This window comes from Diabrotica virgifera, chromosome 8 (assembly GCF_917563875.1).
Source record: "Diabrotica virgifera virgifera chromosome 8, PGI_DIABVI_V3a".
Taxonomy (NCBI): Eukaryota; Metazoa; Arthropoda; class Insecta; order Coleoptera; family Chrysomelidae; genus Diabrotica; species Diabrotica virgifera.
This window is the reverse complement of record NC_065450.1, coordinates 177,625,652-177,643,828: the sequence shown is the minus strand read 5'-3', so window position 1 is coordinate 177,643,828 and position 18,177 is coordinate 177,625,652. Positions and strand designations below refer to the sequence as shown.

The window sequence follows — 18,177 nt, the reverse complement described above, 5'->3', positions numbered from 1 at the left end:
AAATAGTTATCAATATCAAAAAAACATTCATAAGCAGATATATATCACCGGAAAGCGAAATAGGTAACGCACGACTTGGAGAACCTATAGTTTTCTAACTTCGTGTCTGGTGAAGCAACGCAGTTGAAACAAGCGGATATATTATAATTGTGTCACCGGAAAGCGAAAAAGGTAAGACACAACTTGGAAGACCCAATAGTTTTCTAACTTCGCTTCTGGTGAAGCAACAGGGTTGGAACAAGCAGATATATTATAATTGGGTCACCGGAAAGCCAAAAAGGTAACGCACAACTTGGAAGACCCAATAGTTTTCTTACTTCGCTTCTGGTGAAGCAACGGAGTTGGAACAAGCAGATATATTATAATTGGGTCACCGGAAAACGAAAGAGGTAACGCACAACTTGGAAGACCCAATAGTTTTCTAACTTCGCTTCTGGTGAAGCAACGGAGTTGGAACAAGCAGATATATTATAATTGGGTCACCGGAAAGCCAAAAAGGTAACGCACAACTTGGAAGACCCAGTAGTTTTCTAACTTCGCTTCTGGTGAAGCAACGGAGTTGGAACAAGCAGATATATTATAATTGGGTCACCGGAAAGCCAAAAAGGTAACGCACAACTTGGAAGACCCAATAGTTTTCTAACTTCGCTTCTGGTGAAGCAACTGAGTTGGAACAAGCAGATATATTATACTTATGTCACCGGAAAACGAAAAAGGTAACGCACAACTTGGAAGAGCCTATAGTTTCCTAACTTCGCTTCTGGTGAAGCAACGGAGTTGGAACAAGTAGATATGTTATAATTGTGTCGTCGGAAAGCGAAAAAGGTAACGCACATCTTGGAAGAGCCTATAGTTTCCTAACTTCGCTTCTGGTGAAGCAACTGAGTTGGAACAAGCAGATATATTATAATTGGGTCACCGGAAAGCCAAAAAGGCAACGCACAACTTGGAAGACCCAATAGTTTTCTAACTTCGCTTCTGGTGAAGCAACGGAGTTGGAACAAGCAGATATATTATAATTGGGTCACCGGAAAGCCAAAAGGGTAACGCACAACTTGGAAGACCCAATAGTTTTCTAACTTCGCTTCTGGTGAAGCAACGTAGTTGGAATAAGCATATATATTATAATTGGGTCACCGGAACACGAAAAAGGTAACGCACAACTTGGAAGAGCCTATAGTTTCCTAACTTCGCTTCTGGTGAAGCAACGGAGTTGGAACAAGTAGATATGTTATAATTGTGTCGTCGGAAAGAGAAAAAGGTAACACACATCTTGGAAGAGCCTATAGTTTCCTAACTTCGCTTCTGGTGAAGCAACTGAGTTGGAACAAGCAGATATATTATAATTGGGTCACCGGAAAGCGAAAAAGTTAACACAGGGCTTGGAAGAACCTATAGTTCTCTAATTTCGTTGAAACGAAGCTACGCAGTTGAAACAAGCAGATACATTACAATTGTGTCACCGGAAAACGAAAAAGGTATCGCATGACTTGGAAGTACCTATAGTTCTCTAATTTTGTTTCTGGTTGTAGGAACAAGCAGATATATTATGGTAGGGGAGCAAAGTATGCTAAATGTGCAGTCACTCGAGCGCTTTGGGGACCTATTGGGTTGTGATTATTAGGTCCTAAAACCAAAAAAGTTAAGTAAAATTTTCCATTTTAGTGGGGACTTCCCATTTTTTAATTTAATTTTCCATTTCCAACAATCTTTTTCCGATTATAGCGCCATCTATCCATAATTCAAAAAAATGTTTCGAATAAAAGTTGTTTATTTTTATACAAACAATCCAAATCTGCAATAAGAAACGGGGTCTACCATTTAAGATTTTAAAGTAACCCCCCACCTCACCTCCGTGGGGGGTCGTGTTTGGAACCATTCGATAGATTTTTCAAAAACATTGATAAAGTGTATTTTGCAGTTTTTCCATATGATGTTTATTTTGCGAAAGATCGCGGGATTTGTATTTAAAATTTTAAATTTACCCCCCACCCCTCTCCGTGGGGGGTCAAGTTTGGTATTTTTCGATAGATTTTTGAAAAATATTGAACACGTAGTTTTTAGTTTTTCAATCTGACGTTCATTTCGCGAAATATTCGCTTTTTTTGTGAAACTTTTTGACTCACCCATTTCCGTACGCCCCGCTCAAATCGTCATATTTTTGAACTATAGACTCTTTTGCATGTACTTAACTTACCTTATCTTAATCTGACAATTATTTCGAATATTTTAAGGATAGATTTTTTTTTCGGGCCCCCTTGAACGAACTCCCCTGTGTTAAGAGCCAATATATGGTGGAGGTACATCTGCAGGGTACCACGTTTCTCCCCATATGATAATCTGACGCGCTCGAGTAACTGCAAAAATCCCCGCTTGGGCTCCCCTACCATTATATTTGTGTTGCCAGGAAGCGAAAAAGGTACTTCCCGAAATGTTCCCAAACTGTGGCTTATTCCACATAAAATAGTAAATTGCATAAGATGACACAAGAAAATAGTTTCAGAACAATACCGAAATAAGATGTAGTAGAAGTACAGGACAGAGACATGATTATCTACAATTACTAAACGTTCGTTAGTTTCCTCTGGATCGTCAAAATGAAAAATTTTAACGAACAATAACCGCGCCACGAACGCGCGGCGCGCACACGGCGCGGAGTTCGCGGCGCACACACGGCGCGGAGTTCGCGGCGCGGATATGTATTTCCGCCTTAAGGTAATATTGGGGTACCTACTAAATACAAACTAATGAACAAAGAACAAAATGTTTTGATTCCCAAAACTACAAGAAGTATGATATATTAAAATGTATTTTTCTTAAATTGATTATTCTGTTTTATTTTTGTTTTTTGTATCCTACCCAAAAAATATGAAAATGACATAGGTATCTTTATTTTATATAAAAATATTGCAAAAATTTGAAATTATTTTCTTAAACGTAGTTTAGTTAAGGACACACTGAGCACCAGATATATTGAGAAAAAAAATTAACACGAAAAAATTATGTTTTAGTGGGCAAGTTGAGGGGGTAGAGGGCTAAAATTGGGCTAAGGCTTATTTTTTAAAAACATAAAACGAAAAAAAAATAAAAAAATATTCAGGCTGTATCCATCTCAAAAAATATTAGGCCTGGATCCCGCGTATGTGCCAAAAAAAGTTGAATAATAGCAAGCTGAAAATTTGTTAATAGTTTAACGGTGTCTAGTTGGACAAACTTTGATGTAGGTATTGGAACACTGGAACAGGGGAAGTTTTAATTGTGAAACGTAATTTTAATTTTGGAACGTGCTATCCTGGCAAGTTTATGATTGTAAACACTAGCAGGTTGTTTTTAAGTTTATTCAATAGTAAGCTTTATATAATATACGAAAAAATGTTTGTCCGACAAATATGTTAAGCATTTTCATAAGTACGACACGTAGAACATGTCAAATGACAGGATTTATATTGGTGGTAAATAGCAGTTTGATTTTTGCATGAGAGTTTAATGAAAAGCTAACCAATCAATTTAAAGTTCTGTCCAACAAAATAGATGGGACGCTTTCGTAGTCTGACGTTCGAAACTTGTAACCTGTTCAACAATTAAAACCTCCCCTGTTCCAGTGTTCCCGTACATCAAAAAGTGTCCGACTAGACAACGTTAAACTATTAACAAATTTTCAGTTTGCCATTAATAAACTTGCTTTTGATACACGGGATCCAGGCTTGTATGAGTAACCGCTGAGAAAACTTAAAAAAATTTGAAAAAACATAGGTTTTGGGGGGTTTAGAGGTGTTTTGCACAATTTTTGAATATCCCTAAAAACTCAGTTATTTAAAATTATACGTAACCTATAAAAAACCATAAGTTAGTCTATTTTGAAGTAGGTCATATAAAATGGAGAAAATCCCTAAAAACTACCGAAAAAGCCAGTTTTGCGGATTTTTGAAGATGGCGCACCTTACGGAAAAATCTGAAAAAAGTCAGAAATATAGTTTTTGATAAAATACACAAAACACAAAAAAAATTAGACATGCAGCCATCACCAAAAAAAAAAAGTTATACGTACCTATTAAAAAAACAAAAAAAATTGAGGTTATGTACACTTGACCTTCGGGTCCATAAAAATAGATGTTTTAAAAAAGCCTCAGCTGTGCGTGTGAATTTTTTGTAATTTATAATTTAATTGCAAACCAACTTAAAAAAATAAAATCGAAAAATTGACGTTTTTGGATGTGGGGGAGGGGGAAGGGGGTGGTGGGCTAAAATTGCGGTGAGTCTTAATTTTTTAATCACATATAACATAAAAAAATAAAAAAAATATTCAGGCTGTATCGACTACAAAAAATATGGTTAGACCCGCAAAAACCCTTACAAAACTTAAAAAAAGAAAGGTTTTTGGGGGGGTGTAAAAGTGTTTCGCCCAATTTTTGCATATTATAAAATACTCAGTCATTTCAAATTATACATAATCTATTAACAAAACCTTGAGTTCATCTATTTTGAAGTCTATAGAATGGAGAATATCCCCAAAAACCCCCTAAAAAAACAGTTTTCCGGATTTTTCAAGATGGCGCAGTTTACGGAAAAATCTGAAAAAAATCAGAGGGATAGTTTTTAATAAAATATACAAATTTCAAAAAAAATTGCACCTGCAGCCATCTCCAAAAAAAGTTACAAGCTTTAAAAAATATAAAAAAAATTTGAGGTTATGTGCACTCAACCTACGGGTTCATAAAAAATGGACATGTTTTGTAAAAGCTTCAACTACACGTGTGAATTTTTTGAAATTTTTAAATCAATTGCAACCCAACTAAAAAAAAATAAATCTAAAAATCTACGTTTTTGGCTGTGGGGGAGGGGTAAGGGGGGTGGCTAGCTAAAAATCCGCATAATCTCATAATCTCATTTTTTAATCGCCTAGAACGTAAAAAAATTATTAAAATTGAATTCTGGGAGTGAGGGCATTTTGCCTATCTTAACGGGGGGTACCCTTTATTGTGATATACCTTAATATAGCTAATGGTAGGGGAGCCCAAGCGGGGATTTTTGTAGTTACTCAAGCGCGTCAGATTATTACATGGGTAAAAACCTTGTACCCTGAAGATGTACCTCTACCATATATTGCCTCTTAATGCAGGGGAGTTCGTTAAGGGGGGGGGGGGCGAAAAAAAAAATATATCCTTAGAAAAACTCGAAATCGTCAGATTAATATAAGGTAAGTTAAGTACATGCAAAACAGTGTATATTTCAAAAATCTGACGATTTGAGCGGGGCGTAAGGAAATGGGTGAGTCCCAAAGTTTCACAAGAAAAAAAGCGAATATTTCGCGAAATGAATGACAGATCGAAAAACTAAAAAAATACGTACTCAATATTTTTCAAAAATCTATCGAATGATACCAAACACGACTTCCGACTGAGAGGGGTGGAGGGTAAATTTAATATTTTAAATACGAATCTCGCGATATTTCGCGAAATGAACATCAGATCGAAAAACTGAAAAAAACACTTATTCAATATTTTTGAAAAATCTATCGAATGGCACCAAACACGACCCCCACGAAGGTGGGGCGGGGGGGTTACTTTAAAATCTTAAATTTTTTCGAATTATGGATAGATGGCGCTATAATCTAAAAAAACGATTGTTGGAAATGGAAAATTAAATTAAATATGGACAAGTCCTCACTAAAATGGAAAACTTTACTTCCATTTTTTTTGGTTTTAGGACCTACTCTTCACAACCCAATAGGTCACCAAAGCGCTCAAGTGACTGCACATTTAGCATACTTTGCTCCCTTACCATAATATCATAACTTAATAAAATATGAATTTTTAGTATATTAACTCAACAAAATATGAAAATCCTAACTAAAGTAAATTAAAAGACAAAAAAAAAGGAACACCCGGGTTTGAACCGGGAACCTCTCTGCATTAGTTATTCGCTATTACATCTAGCTGTGTATTTTGTATATGTTAGTGTAGGGTGTAGGATTGCATTCGTTAGCAAATACTTTGGTTACGAATTCTTAAATTATTCTATTTATCATAAACATGAGCCGAAGGCCAGTCAAGTGACATTTGCAGAATAATCAAAAAACGCTATGGATAGGTTGAGCGGGTCGCGGACGTTTCCCCAACTGTCATCAATACGACTAAATTCACGCGTAACTTTGACACGAGAATTATAAAAAAATATGCATTGAAATCCAGATCCCGTAGTTCGTTAAGAGGATCGGTACGTATTTTCGGCTGCAATGCTATTCAAATGGGGATTCATTTTTTTCAAATCCTGAGAAAACTAATAAGTATTTTTGAAAAATTTAAAAGCAGAATGAAAGATTACGTTATTAGCGAGGGCCGAAAGTCCCTGAGAACTTCTATAATGTTTATTTTAATAAGTTACAGGGGTGAAAAAACTAAGAGAAAATTTAGTGTGATTTTTAATTTCAAATATCTCATTCAAAATAAACTTTTTATTTATTCTAAGGGACTTTCGGCCCTCGGTAATAATTTAGTCTTTCATTCTGCGTTTAAATTTTTCAAAAATATTTATTGGTTTTTTCAGGATTTGAAAAAAATGAACACAATGCCGTGGTAATATTTTCCAAATCTGTCTTTGTCTTACAACGCACTCAACCGAATATAATATTGTCAGCATATATTGTCAGTCAGACACTGACAATCAGTGACAATTTTAAATATTTGACATTGCATCGGGAATATTTTGAGAAATTGATTAAATATTATTGATATATAGTGTATTTGATAAATAATTGATTTAAGACGTGAACTTAATAAAAAGTTATTTATTGTGTATTATTTGTGGAAGATCCAAGCAGAGAATACATCAGATATATCCTGTGATCCAAGTATTTTGTTGTTAGAGATGTTCAAAATTGTAAGCGTTCCAAAATAACAACATATTATTAAAAAATCACTTTAACACTTTTCCTCTTTTCTCGATTGATTATTAGTTTTTGTTGTACAAATAAATTATTACAATCACTGAAAACATAGTTAGTGAAAAAATTATCACATTTATTAACTGAATTAATAATTTGCAATTATAAAAATAACAGTTATCCAAGAACATTCAAAAGCCAGCTCTTTAAATTAATTATGACATTTTCAAGTAGAATGACATTCTAGTAATCTTTACATATCCATACCAGTGTGAATTTTACTACACGTAATTTGCCGTGTAAAGACAGAAAAAGTAGGGATACACGTAAAATATTTGCGAATTATGTACCCATAGCCTTAAGCGTGATAAAGTGAGTACAAAGACATACATATTTTTTTCTTTGTAATTACAGCTTCAATTTACCGTACACTTCTCGTAGACTCTGCCGATAAGGTAGAGTCCTGTTGGGGAGCATGTCATTGTCAAGCGACAGACAGTCAGAGTCAGTCACTCAGTCACTCACAGTTGAGTAGAGTGTGAGTAAAGACGACGATGTGAATGCAGATGCAGACGACATTTCATATCATTAACGACGAAAGATGTCGAGTCATTATATGGCAGTGTCCGTGTTTAAAAGATATTTCTGCTTTATACATACGGCGAGCTATATGGTTGGTTTTTCGTTGTTTTAAGGTGAAGGGATGATGGGCTTACTAGCCCACTTGAGATTGAAACCTTTGATAAGATTGTATTGCAGTTATAAGGAATCTGTAGATATTGTATATTATGTTTTTAAAAGAAGTTTAGTTTGTAACATTCACCCAAATAAAAACTTTGTTTTAAGCTACACTTCCGTATTTTTAATAGTGGTCATTTTCTGTAATCGAAAGATATTTTCTATAATTTAATTTCGAACCTAGAGATCTTTGCGTAAAGTAACTCGTGGACATCCCAACGTAACATTTGGCGACCGTGACAGGACTTTTATACGGGTGTGCTTAAAAGTTAGTTGTTTCCGCTTATTTTAGTTTAAACTTTTTTCCGGCGAATAAATTCGTTTGTCGTGAGGCTCGGCCGAAGTTATTACCTTTCTAAGCGAGAAAATATGGCATTAGAATCAGAAACAAAACGCCGAACAGTGCTTCGTACTGCTTTTACGATAGCTGCTAATATTTTGGACAATTTGTTATCTGAAACTGTGGACACTCGACCCTGGCAATAAATTAGTGTACAGTGGGAACTTTTACAAGTTAAGTACAATGAGCTTTGTGTCACGGAAAGTACGGTATTTGAAGCTATGGTCGAAAAGGCTTCCGAAACAGAATTAATCAGTGAGATGGAGGCAAAGGATAGATACAGCACACGCTACTATGAAATTAAGTAGAAATGTGATGACAGACCCAGTTTAGTAAGTTCAGAGTCATCAAATGTAAAAGGTAAGCGCAGTTTTAAATTACCTCCAATTGAATTCAAGAAATATTCTGGAGACTTGATAGGTTGGCTTCCATTTTGGTCGCAGTTCAAAGTAGTGCATGATGATTTATCAATTGATTTAAACGACAAAATAGCTTATTTGAGACAAGACACTGTAGACGGTAGTAAGGCCAGACCTTTAGTGGAGAGTTTTCCTGCAGTAGCCGATAATTACTCAAAAATTATAAAGAGTTTGAAGTCTAGTTTTGGCAGAGAGGATCTCCCAGATTGAAGTATATATTAGGGAGCTCTTAAAGTTAATTTTAAGTCGAGTGTCTAGTAGTTCTTGTAATGTTTCTGCACTATATGATATGATAGAGAGTCAACTTCGTTCACTTGAGACCTTAGGCATAACTACTGACAAATATGCGGCAATATTGTATCCTCTTATTGAGTCATGTTTACCGGAGGATCAGACTATGGTATAGATCTTCACAATTTTTAAGGCCTTCTGGTTCCGTATCCATGCACAATGTCGAAAAATCTGCAGAAGTTACAACTTTGGAGACAAGATTAAGTGGGCTAATGAGTTTTCTACAAAATGAACAGAAAATTAATTTAGCAACGGAAGGTTTTGGTTTATCGACTGAAAATAAATATAAATCCATTAACCTGGTTGAAAAGAAGAATATAAAATTACCAAAGCAAGGAACTGATCAGCCATCAGCGACCACTGCTGGGTTGATAAATTATGAGGTTGTCAGGTGTATTTTTTGTGAAGGACAGCATGACAGTATCAATTGTTTTAAAGCACAAAAATTGTTTATGGGACAGAAACGACGAACATTGTCAGAAAAGAAAGCCTGTTTTCGATGTTTGAAGGTGGGACATTCTTCGAAGAAATGTAGAGGACGTTTGAATTGTATTTTGTGTTGTAAATCCCATGTTGTTTTGATGTGTCCTGATTCACCTGTTAACAAAATTGATACCTCGACCTCAAGTATTAGCCGCTCGGAAGAAAATAGGACTGATGATCAGACACTTGCGAATTTGAATAATACACAGGTTTATTACAAACTCTGCGAGTAAACATAAGAAGTGCACATGGTACTAAACACGTAAGGGCACTTATTGACACTGGATCGCAGGGAACATATATTTTACAGCGTACCGCAGAAGAAATGGGTTTTTCTGCTAAAGGAACGGAAAATATCTTACATACGCTATTTGGCGGTAAAAGTACTTCTGAACAACGACATAAATTATACACGGTAACTGCGAGTGAAGGAGCTTACTCTTGTTCATTTGATGCCTTAGATCAACCAAAAATTTGTGCAGATGTCTCTCCTGTTTATCACTGCCCTTGGGTTGAGGAACTTAGTGACATGAATATTTCGCTCAGCGATTTCGGACATATAGCACGAATTGAGATTTTGTTTGGAGCTGATGTTGTAGTCAAATTGTATACAGGGAGGAAATATCAGTTACAGTGTGGTCTTGTAGCAGTTGAAATTTTGTTAAGTTTGACTATTATGGGCAAGGTGCCGGCAGTTGCTTCTAATTTCAGCACATCTATGATGTCGATTGCGTTGTTTGTTGATAGTTCTTTTGTGGCGAAACTCTGGGAACTTGATATTATTGGGATAACCGATCCTGTAGAAAAATTGACACGAGAGGTGGCGGCCAAGGAGGCTAAGAATTTTTTCTATGAGACTATCCGATGTGACAACGAAAGTAGGTATGAGGTTATGTTACCTTGGTTGAACAAGCATCCTTTTATTTCAGATAATTTAGTTGTCGCTAGAAGAAGGTTAGATACTACTTTCAATAAGTTGAAAAAGTCCAATTTGTTTGAATCGTATAATTTAATATTCAATGAATGGTTGAACGAGGGTGTGATCGAAATAGTAAATAATCTCGAAGAGAATAATTGTGTGCACTATTTGCCTCACAGGCCGGTTATTAAAAATACTAGCGAAACCACGAAAATTAGGCCAGTCTTTGATGCATCATCTCATGAACAGGGTCGTCCTTCTTTGAACCAGTGTTTAGAGGTAGGGCCTAATCTTATGAACTTATTCCTTCTGTGTTATTACGGTTCAGACAACAAAAAATAGGTGTTGTGTCGGATATTCGAAAGGCTTTTCTTCAAATTTCTGTACATTCGAAGGACAGAGATTTTTGAGGTTCCTATGGGTAAACAATGAAGAAAAGGAATTTGTATTTTGACATAAGAAAGTTGTTTTTGGAGTCAACTGTAGTCCATTTCTTCTGGGTGCTACTATAGAATTTCATTTAATAAGGGCGCTGGAGAAATGTGGTAATGATATGCCGTACTCTAAAAATAAAATTGAAAGGCTTATGATTGGGTTCTATGTAGATAATTGTGTGACTAGTGTTACCGATGAGAATGAGTTGAGAAAGTTCGTATCGGAAGCAACTGCCATCATAGAGGAAGCTAAGATGGATTTGAGAGGGTGGGGGTTTTCTGGTAGTACAAAAACAGTTGTCCCTGTTCTTGGTCTTCTCTGGGACTCCTCAAGAGACACCCTAAAAATCAATGGTGAAATTTTTCAGGGAGTGGTTGGAAAATAACCCATAACTAAGAGACTGATGCTTTCTGTAGCTCAGAGTATATTTGACCCTATTGGTTTTGCCTCTCCAGTATCTCTGTTCCCTAAACTGTTGCTGCAGAAACTTTGGGAAAAGCGCCTGGGATCGGATGCACCAGTCGAGAATGACCTGGCTGAGGAATTTTGTCAGTGGGTTACTCATCTTCCTGAACTGTCGAGTATTGAGATTCCACGTTGGATCCAGGCTAGGCCCATTGAAGCTGACCATTGGAGTTTGCACACCTTTTCAAATGCAAGTAAGAAAGCTTATGCGGCCGTAGTGTTTTTGAAAGTTCTTCGGAATGATGGTGTTTCGATTTTTCTTGTAGTAGCTAAGAGTCGTGTGGCTCCTTTGAAGAAGATTTCTATACCTAGATTGGAACTGTTGGCAGCCACTTTTGGTGCTAGACTTTATCAGTCAGTCAAAAGACAATTTTCTCAGCATTTTGAGTCTTATTTTTGGAGTGACTCCACTACGGTTCTTTCTTCGATTCAACATAAGGATAACTGGTCTGTTTTTGTTTTTAATAGAGATCAGGAGATTAGAAATTTAGCCAATGCTGAGTGTTGGAAATATGTGCCTGGTTCTCTCAACCCAGCCGATCTTCCATCAAGAGGCTGTGGTGTTCGGCAATTGTTCGAATCTCGATGGTGGGAAGGCCCGGAATGGTTGTAGAGAAACGAAAATTATTGGCCCCAACAAAAAGTAGAGGTTGATGAAGAAGAAGTCGGCACTGAGAAAAAGAAAAAAGCCATTTCGTCACTATTGAATATGACGTCCGACGATTGGCACCTGCGTTACTTTTCTCAGTACACAAAACTGTTAAGAATGATGGCTTGGGCGCTACGATTTTGTTACAATACGAGAAATTCAAATGGAGAAATTACAGGCGAATTGGTCGCGGAGGAAATCGACAAAGCCGAAATGTTTGTGTTAAAGCTAGTGCAGAACGAAGCGTTCAGTTAAGATACGTTTAAAAACTCGCGTTACCGAGAGAATTGACACGGAAGATTTTCGTCTGCCTATCTTACTTCCGGGTGAACATTTTATAGTGAGCAAGTTGATTTTGAGCTTACACAAAAACTCTTGTCACGTTGGTACACAGGGACTGCTTAGTTTGCGCCGCGAAAAATATTGGACTTTAGGGGGTAGCCGGATTGTGCGGTCCATTTTAAAAGAATGTGGTGTGTGCAAGAGACAAGATAGGAAATCGTTCGAAGTACAAACACCTTCATTGCCGGCCGATAGAGTTCGAGATGCTGCAGTGTTTGAGATTTCCGGGGTGGACTTAGCTGGACCTCTTTACTTGAAATCGGGCGAGAAGACATGGATTTGTTTTTAATTATTTATATGGGAAATAAGCCACAATTAAAATGAAAAAAATAATTTTATTAACGTTTCGACTCCCAAATGGATTTGTTTGTTCACTTGTGCCGTTTATCGCGCAGTTCATCTGGATCTCGTTACCTCCTTGTCAACAAATGCATTTATTCAAGCTTTCCGTCGCTTTGTTGCAAGGCGTAGACGCCCGAGAACGGTTTATAGTGACAATGGAACAAATTTTACGGGACTTGAGAACGCTCTTAAGCAATTGGACTGGAACATGATCGCAGAATATAGTTCCACACAACGTATTAAGTTGCGTTTCAACCCCCCTAAGCTGCATGGTGGGTGGATTTTGGGAGCGATTAATAGGTGTTGTGAAAGGACTTTTGCGAAAAGATTTGGGTCGAGCGTCTCTCAGTTATGAAAACTTATTGACATTGTTGTGTAATTGTGAGAGTATAGTCAACTCGCGGCCGTTGACGTATATTTCGGATGATCGTACTGAGTTAGCCGCGTTGACGCCAGGTATGTTTTTACGTGAGCAAGTCAGTTACGAGTTGCCGGATTGTGATTTGCTAGACCAGAATTCTCTCACACGCAAAATACGCCGTTTGCAAGAGTTGAGAAATCATTTGCGAAAAAGATTTCGTGCTGGATATCTGGTTCAACTCAAAGCGGGAACGAAGAAGACGAAAATGTCTAAAGTGTCTAGTGGAGATGTCGTTTTAGTAGGCAACGACAAAATCAAGCGTCTTCAGTGGCCTTTAGGAAAAGTTATTGAAGTTTTACCCGGTAGAGATAATCAGGTGCGGTTAGTTCGTCTTACGACGGCACAAGGCCAACTTTTGAAACCATTTCAAAGGCTTTACCCAGTGGAAGTCGTGAAGGCAGTTACTGCTGGCGAGAATATCCAGGGTATTACCCTACGGGATGCGGCTCCAGAGACAGTGCCTCAAGAGAACGGTTGTCAGCTTCAGGCTGAGGAAGAACCAAGTGAAATAAGTGCGGGAGTGACAAGAAGCAGAGCACTCGATTTAAATGAAAGATGTACGCGAAGTGGCCGGGTAGTTAAAACTCCTGTAAAATTCAAGTGACCTTTTCTTGACATGATTTTTCATGACTGTTTATTTTTTGATATTTTACTTTTCACTTTATTTGATATTTTATTGTAATTTTTCGTGACTCTCTCTATTTTTTGAGAAATTTTGTCAAATTCCCCAAGGTGGGAGAATGTCGAGTCATTATATGGCAGTGTCCGTGTTTAAAAGATATTTCTGCTTTATACATACGGCGAGCCATATGGTTTCTTTTTCGTTGTTTTAAGGTGAAGGGATGATGGGCTTACTAGCCCACTTGAGATTGAAACCTTTGATATGAATGTATTGCAGTTATAAGAAATGTGTAGATATTGTATATTATGTTTTTAAAAGTAGTCGAGTTTGTAACATTCATCCGATAACATCCAAATAAAAACTTCCTCTAAGCGAAAGTTATTTTCTATAATTTAATTTCGAACCTAGGGATCTTTGCGTAAAGTAACTCGTGGACATCCCAACGTAACAAAAGACGTAGTCATAGAGAAATTATATTCATATTCTTGTTATCAAACCGTGTTCAGATGTCAAGTGTTAATTACCGTTTACATTAGTTACATTATCCTTGTAATTTACGAGTTCAACAATAAAGTGTTTGTTATATCCTCATACCGACTTGTGATCAATTAATCAAACCCTAGACAAACAGAAGATAAAATCCTACATTAGTTTCTTTTTTTTTAATGATTATCACTTACATTATCATTATCATTTCAGCTTTGTACAAAAATTCTTACCTTTCCTTTGAATGGTTTAGCTATGGATCTGGCGGCTTTAGAAATAGCATCGTATTCGTTTTGATTGTCTTTGCTCAAGAAAATGAACAAAATGGTCTTAAATTCACCGCTAAAAATAATGTGAGAAGCTTCATCGTTGACGTCTGCCAACAAAGGTAAAGTATTAGATTTGATGAACTTCTTGAGTGAATCTTCATCGGCGGCACCATTGTAGACTACATTGCGATTTCCAAACTGAAAAATAAAAATCTTCATGTTCAACAACTTAATTATCCGTGGTAAAGTAGTAATTGCCATATTTTTAAAATGGTAGAATAGTTTGGGATTATACAAAATACATTTTACTGCTGATAGAAAACAGAAAAAAATGTTGATTTGATTCATTAAAATTTGTTTTTGACTCTAATAAAATGTTCACATTGCCTCCCACTTGCTCCTTAGGAGTAATTGAACAGAAGACGACAATATTCTTAACGTTATGGATAATTTCTGTAGTTATAATGCAAATGTTCAATCTAATTATATTTTTTAAATCTTGTAAATTTTTTGATTTTAAGTAACCCCATAAGAAAAAAAGAAAAAATCAAATGGTGTAAGATCTGGAGATTTTGACATTGTGGATCTCCAGATCTTATCCAATATCTGCAGTTTTGCCAATTAATTTAAATAAAAAAATATCACAATTTAAAAACAAAAATCGACCTGTATCTTTATTGCCAAAATTTTATTAATAAACGTATTTTTAAATAAAAATTAGAAAGCATAATAATTGACAAATAATTCTATTTTTCTACAACCGTGTTAAAAATGCAATTTTTAGCACTCCACAGGAGCGTTAAAAATGCTACTTTAAGGCACTAGTGCTTTAAAATTTTTAAGGCACTGCAATTAATAGTTATTTAACAAACAAGTGTATTAATAAGGGCGATTAACAATTGAGATATTTTAACGCGTGAGCGGGGCGAGCGTGTTAATATTTGAGATTGTTAATCGCCATTTTAATTCACGAGTTCGTTACAAAACTTTTCCGTCGACCGTACTTTTCAGAAATAAAGATATATCCATCTTTTGATTTTTCAAATACATAGAATTTTAAACAATAAAGTAAATAATGACATACAATGACAGATAGTACTAACAGCGGCTACTTGATTTTAAATTTTTTAGTGGGAATATAAATAGGTATATGTTTGGTTGCCTACACCACAGGTCACTGCCAATCACAGAGCGTTTAATTAAATTATGCAAGCAATGTATGTTGTGTTGCCTATACTGAAATCGTTCATTAATAGAAAATCATTCATTAATAGGGGTCATTAATCAATGATTTTGAGGGTGTTAAAATTGATCATAAATGGACGGTCGACGGAAAAAGTGAATTGTCAAATTGTGAAACGTCAAAATATTTATATTTCATTTATTAACATTAATATTAATAGTACAACTTGCGCAATTTGAAAAAGGTGATTTAAAAGGTTTTTAAAATTTAATTTAAACTGTATTATCGCATTTTTAACACGTTTGAAGAAAAAAAATTGTTAGAATATACAACAGTAGTTCAGATGCAGTTTTGATGTAATGTCAAGAAAAATATAATAGTGGAATGTCAGTCAAGTTCAAGTAAAAGTTTTTGTAGATTTTGTCCTGTAATTGAGAATGAATAAATTATATTTGTTGATATATAAGACGTTTGTAGAAAAAATATTGTATGATATACGTGTTAAAGGGTACATTTTTACGGCACTCATGTGAATTGCCTTAAACGTGTACTTTTAACACTTAGGTATATCATAAATAACTATTATTGTTGTCTTGATAAAGTCTTGCAAAAGTGACATGTTTCTGAGAATAAATATATTACTTCTAAAAAAAAGGTCAGGGGGAGCTTCTTTCCATTCCATGCTACCTTCCCCCGGTATTTGGTGGTACGCCAAAATCTTCAAAATATTTCGGGTGGTACGCAGTTGCTAGAAGGTTGGGAACCCCTGATATAGATGTTCATGTTCAAGTATTGTGTAGTTAAATTAATACAACAGGAAAGCCGCAACACTTATCAAAAACATTCTTTGAGTGTATTCCAAAATTGACGCACTTGAAGTCCTAGATTCAAAAGTCGCCAGCTTACGGAATAACGAACTTATTCCTTTCATTTGCACCATATTGTATACAGGGTGTCCAGAAACTCTACCGACAAACGAAGACAGGAGTGTCCTTAGATAATTTTTAAGATATTTTAACCCAATTCACCTCCTCCGAAAATGCTTCCTAAGTGAGCACTAGACTAGAGCTCTTTGAAGATAGCGCCATGTAATTAGTTTTTCTTAAATACCTCCAGAACGCTTCTATTTAGAAAAACGAAAATTTGTATACATATTTACTTTCCTGAAATGAATCGATTCCATTCATTGCGAATTTCTAGTACCGGTCATAGGCGTCCGTTTTGGGTAGGGCAACGGTTATTTTATCGCATAACATTTTTGTCTTCAACGTTTAAACATTTTTGATGCTGGATTATTAAATTGTGAGGTATTCTAGTACTAAAAGGTACTCTTACTTTAAGTCGGTAGGATACACCGTTTTCTAGAAAAATCGATTTAAAAGTTTTTAGTTTTGGGAATTTGAAAAAAAAAGTTAAAGAAAATTAAAAAAAAAACGATGTATTTTACCAACTCACAGCAAGAGTAACTTTTAGTACTCGAATATCTCATAATTGAATAATCTAGTGTCAAAAATACTTAAAAATTAAAGACAATAAAGTTATTCTATAAAATAACTGTTGACCTACCCAAAACGGACGCCTATGACCGGTACTAGAAATTCGCCATTAATGAAATCGATTAATCTCTGAAATATAAATAAATGTACCAGTTTTCATCTTTCTAAATAGTTTTTTTAATCTTTTTTTTTAAATTCAAGGAACGAAAAATTTTCAAATCGATTTTTCTAAAAAACGGTGTATACTATCGACTTAAACTAAGAGTACCTTTTAATACTATAATAACTCACAATTTAATAATTCAGAGTCAAAAATGCTTAAAAATTAAAGACAAAAAAGTTAGCCGATAAAATAACCGTTGCCCTACCCAAAACGGACGCCTATGACCTATACTAGAAATTCGCAATAGATGGAATCGATTTATTTCTGGAAAGTAAATATGTATACCAATTTTTGTTTTTCTAAATAGAAGCGTTCTGGAGGTATTTAAGAAAAACTAATTACATGACGCCATCTTCAAAGAGCTCTAGCTCCCTTAGAAAGCATTTTCGGACTAGGTGAATTGGGTTAGATTGTCTTAAAATTATCTGAGGAATCTCCTGTCGTCGTTTGTCGGTAGAGTTTCTGGACACCCTGTATATTTAAACACAGAAACATTAAATTGAAAAAATCACGAATAACTTACCTTCTTGAACAAAACGATACTGTTGTCAGCAACTTCAAATTCATCCCGTACATCTTTATCACCTGATATTCCAAATCGTATTTTGTCCGAACCAGAAGCAACCTTCAGGAAGTTCTTGGCATTTTCATTATTAGTGGATTGATCACTAAAAAAACCAATGACAACAATCTTATATTCTTCGATGAAATCTTCGGCTGCTTCAATGGAACCTAAGTCTTTAGCTGGAGGACCGGTTTTCTTTTCCAGCCAAAGAACTATATTGTCTGCCGACTTTATTCCTGCAACAATAATATGTAGAAAATTATACTTTCATTTGATAAGTACAGTCGAACCCGCTTATTAGAGTACCGGTTATAAGAATATACCGGTTAATGGAATATAAATTCGAGGTCCCGAAACGTTTCCATTTACCCTCTAATAAATTTATCCGTTTATTTGAATATGGTTTAGTAAACTAATATCGCAAATTAGAATAATTTCTTGAGGTCAACGAATAAATTTTTACGCACAATTTCCTAAAAATTTAAAATTTGCCTGGTTTAATGATTTGTCGATAAGAGCTTCGAAAGCCTGATGTTTTGTATTATTACGGTTTGTCAGGTACCTAAAACACTTTATTACTGTGTTATGAGTAAACGCTCCTTTCCCACAGAAAATTCAATCGTTCGCCAACAAGGTCATAAAATAATTTCATTTGTCTACAAATTT

General features: G+C 35.5%; 1 protein-coding gene across 1 annotated transcript in view; it reads right to left on the bottom strand.

Moving 5' to 3' along the window:
* The window catches only part of LOC114326271 (protein disulfide-isomerase-like), a 126,101-nt gene that overhangs the window by 25,996 nt on the left and 81,928 nt on the right, over nt 1-18,177 (bottom strand). The window contains exons 3-4 of the mRNA XM_050658202.1: nt 17,470-17,747; nt 14,069-14,302 (exon numbers count right to left, since the gene is read on the bottom strand). Coding sequence (XP_050514159.1) covers nt 14,069-14,302; nt 17,470-17,747 — 512 coding nt within the window. The remainder of the gene's footprint in view (nt 1-14,068; nt 14,303-17,469; nt 17,748-18,177) is intronic.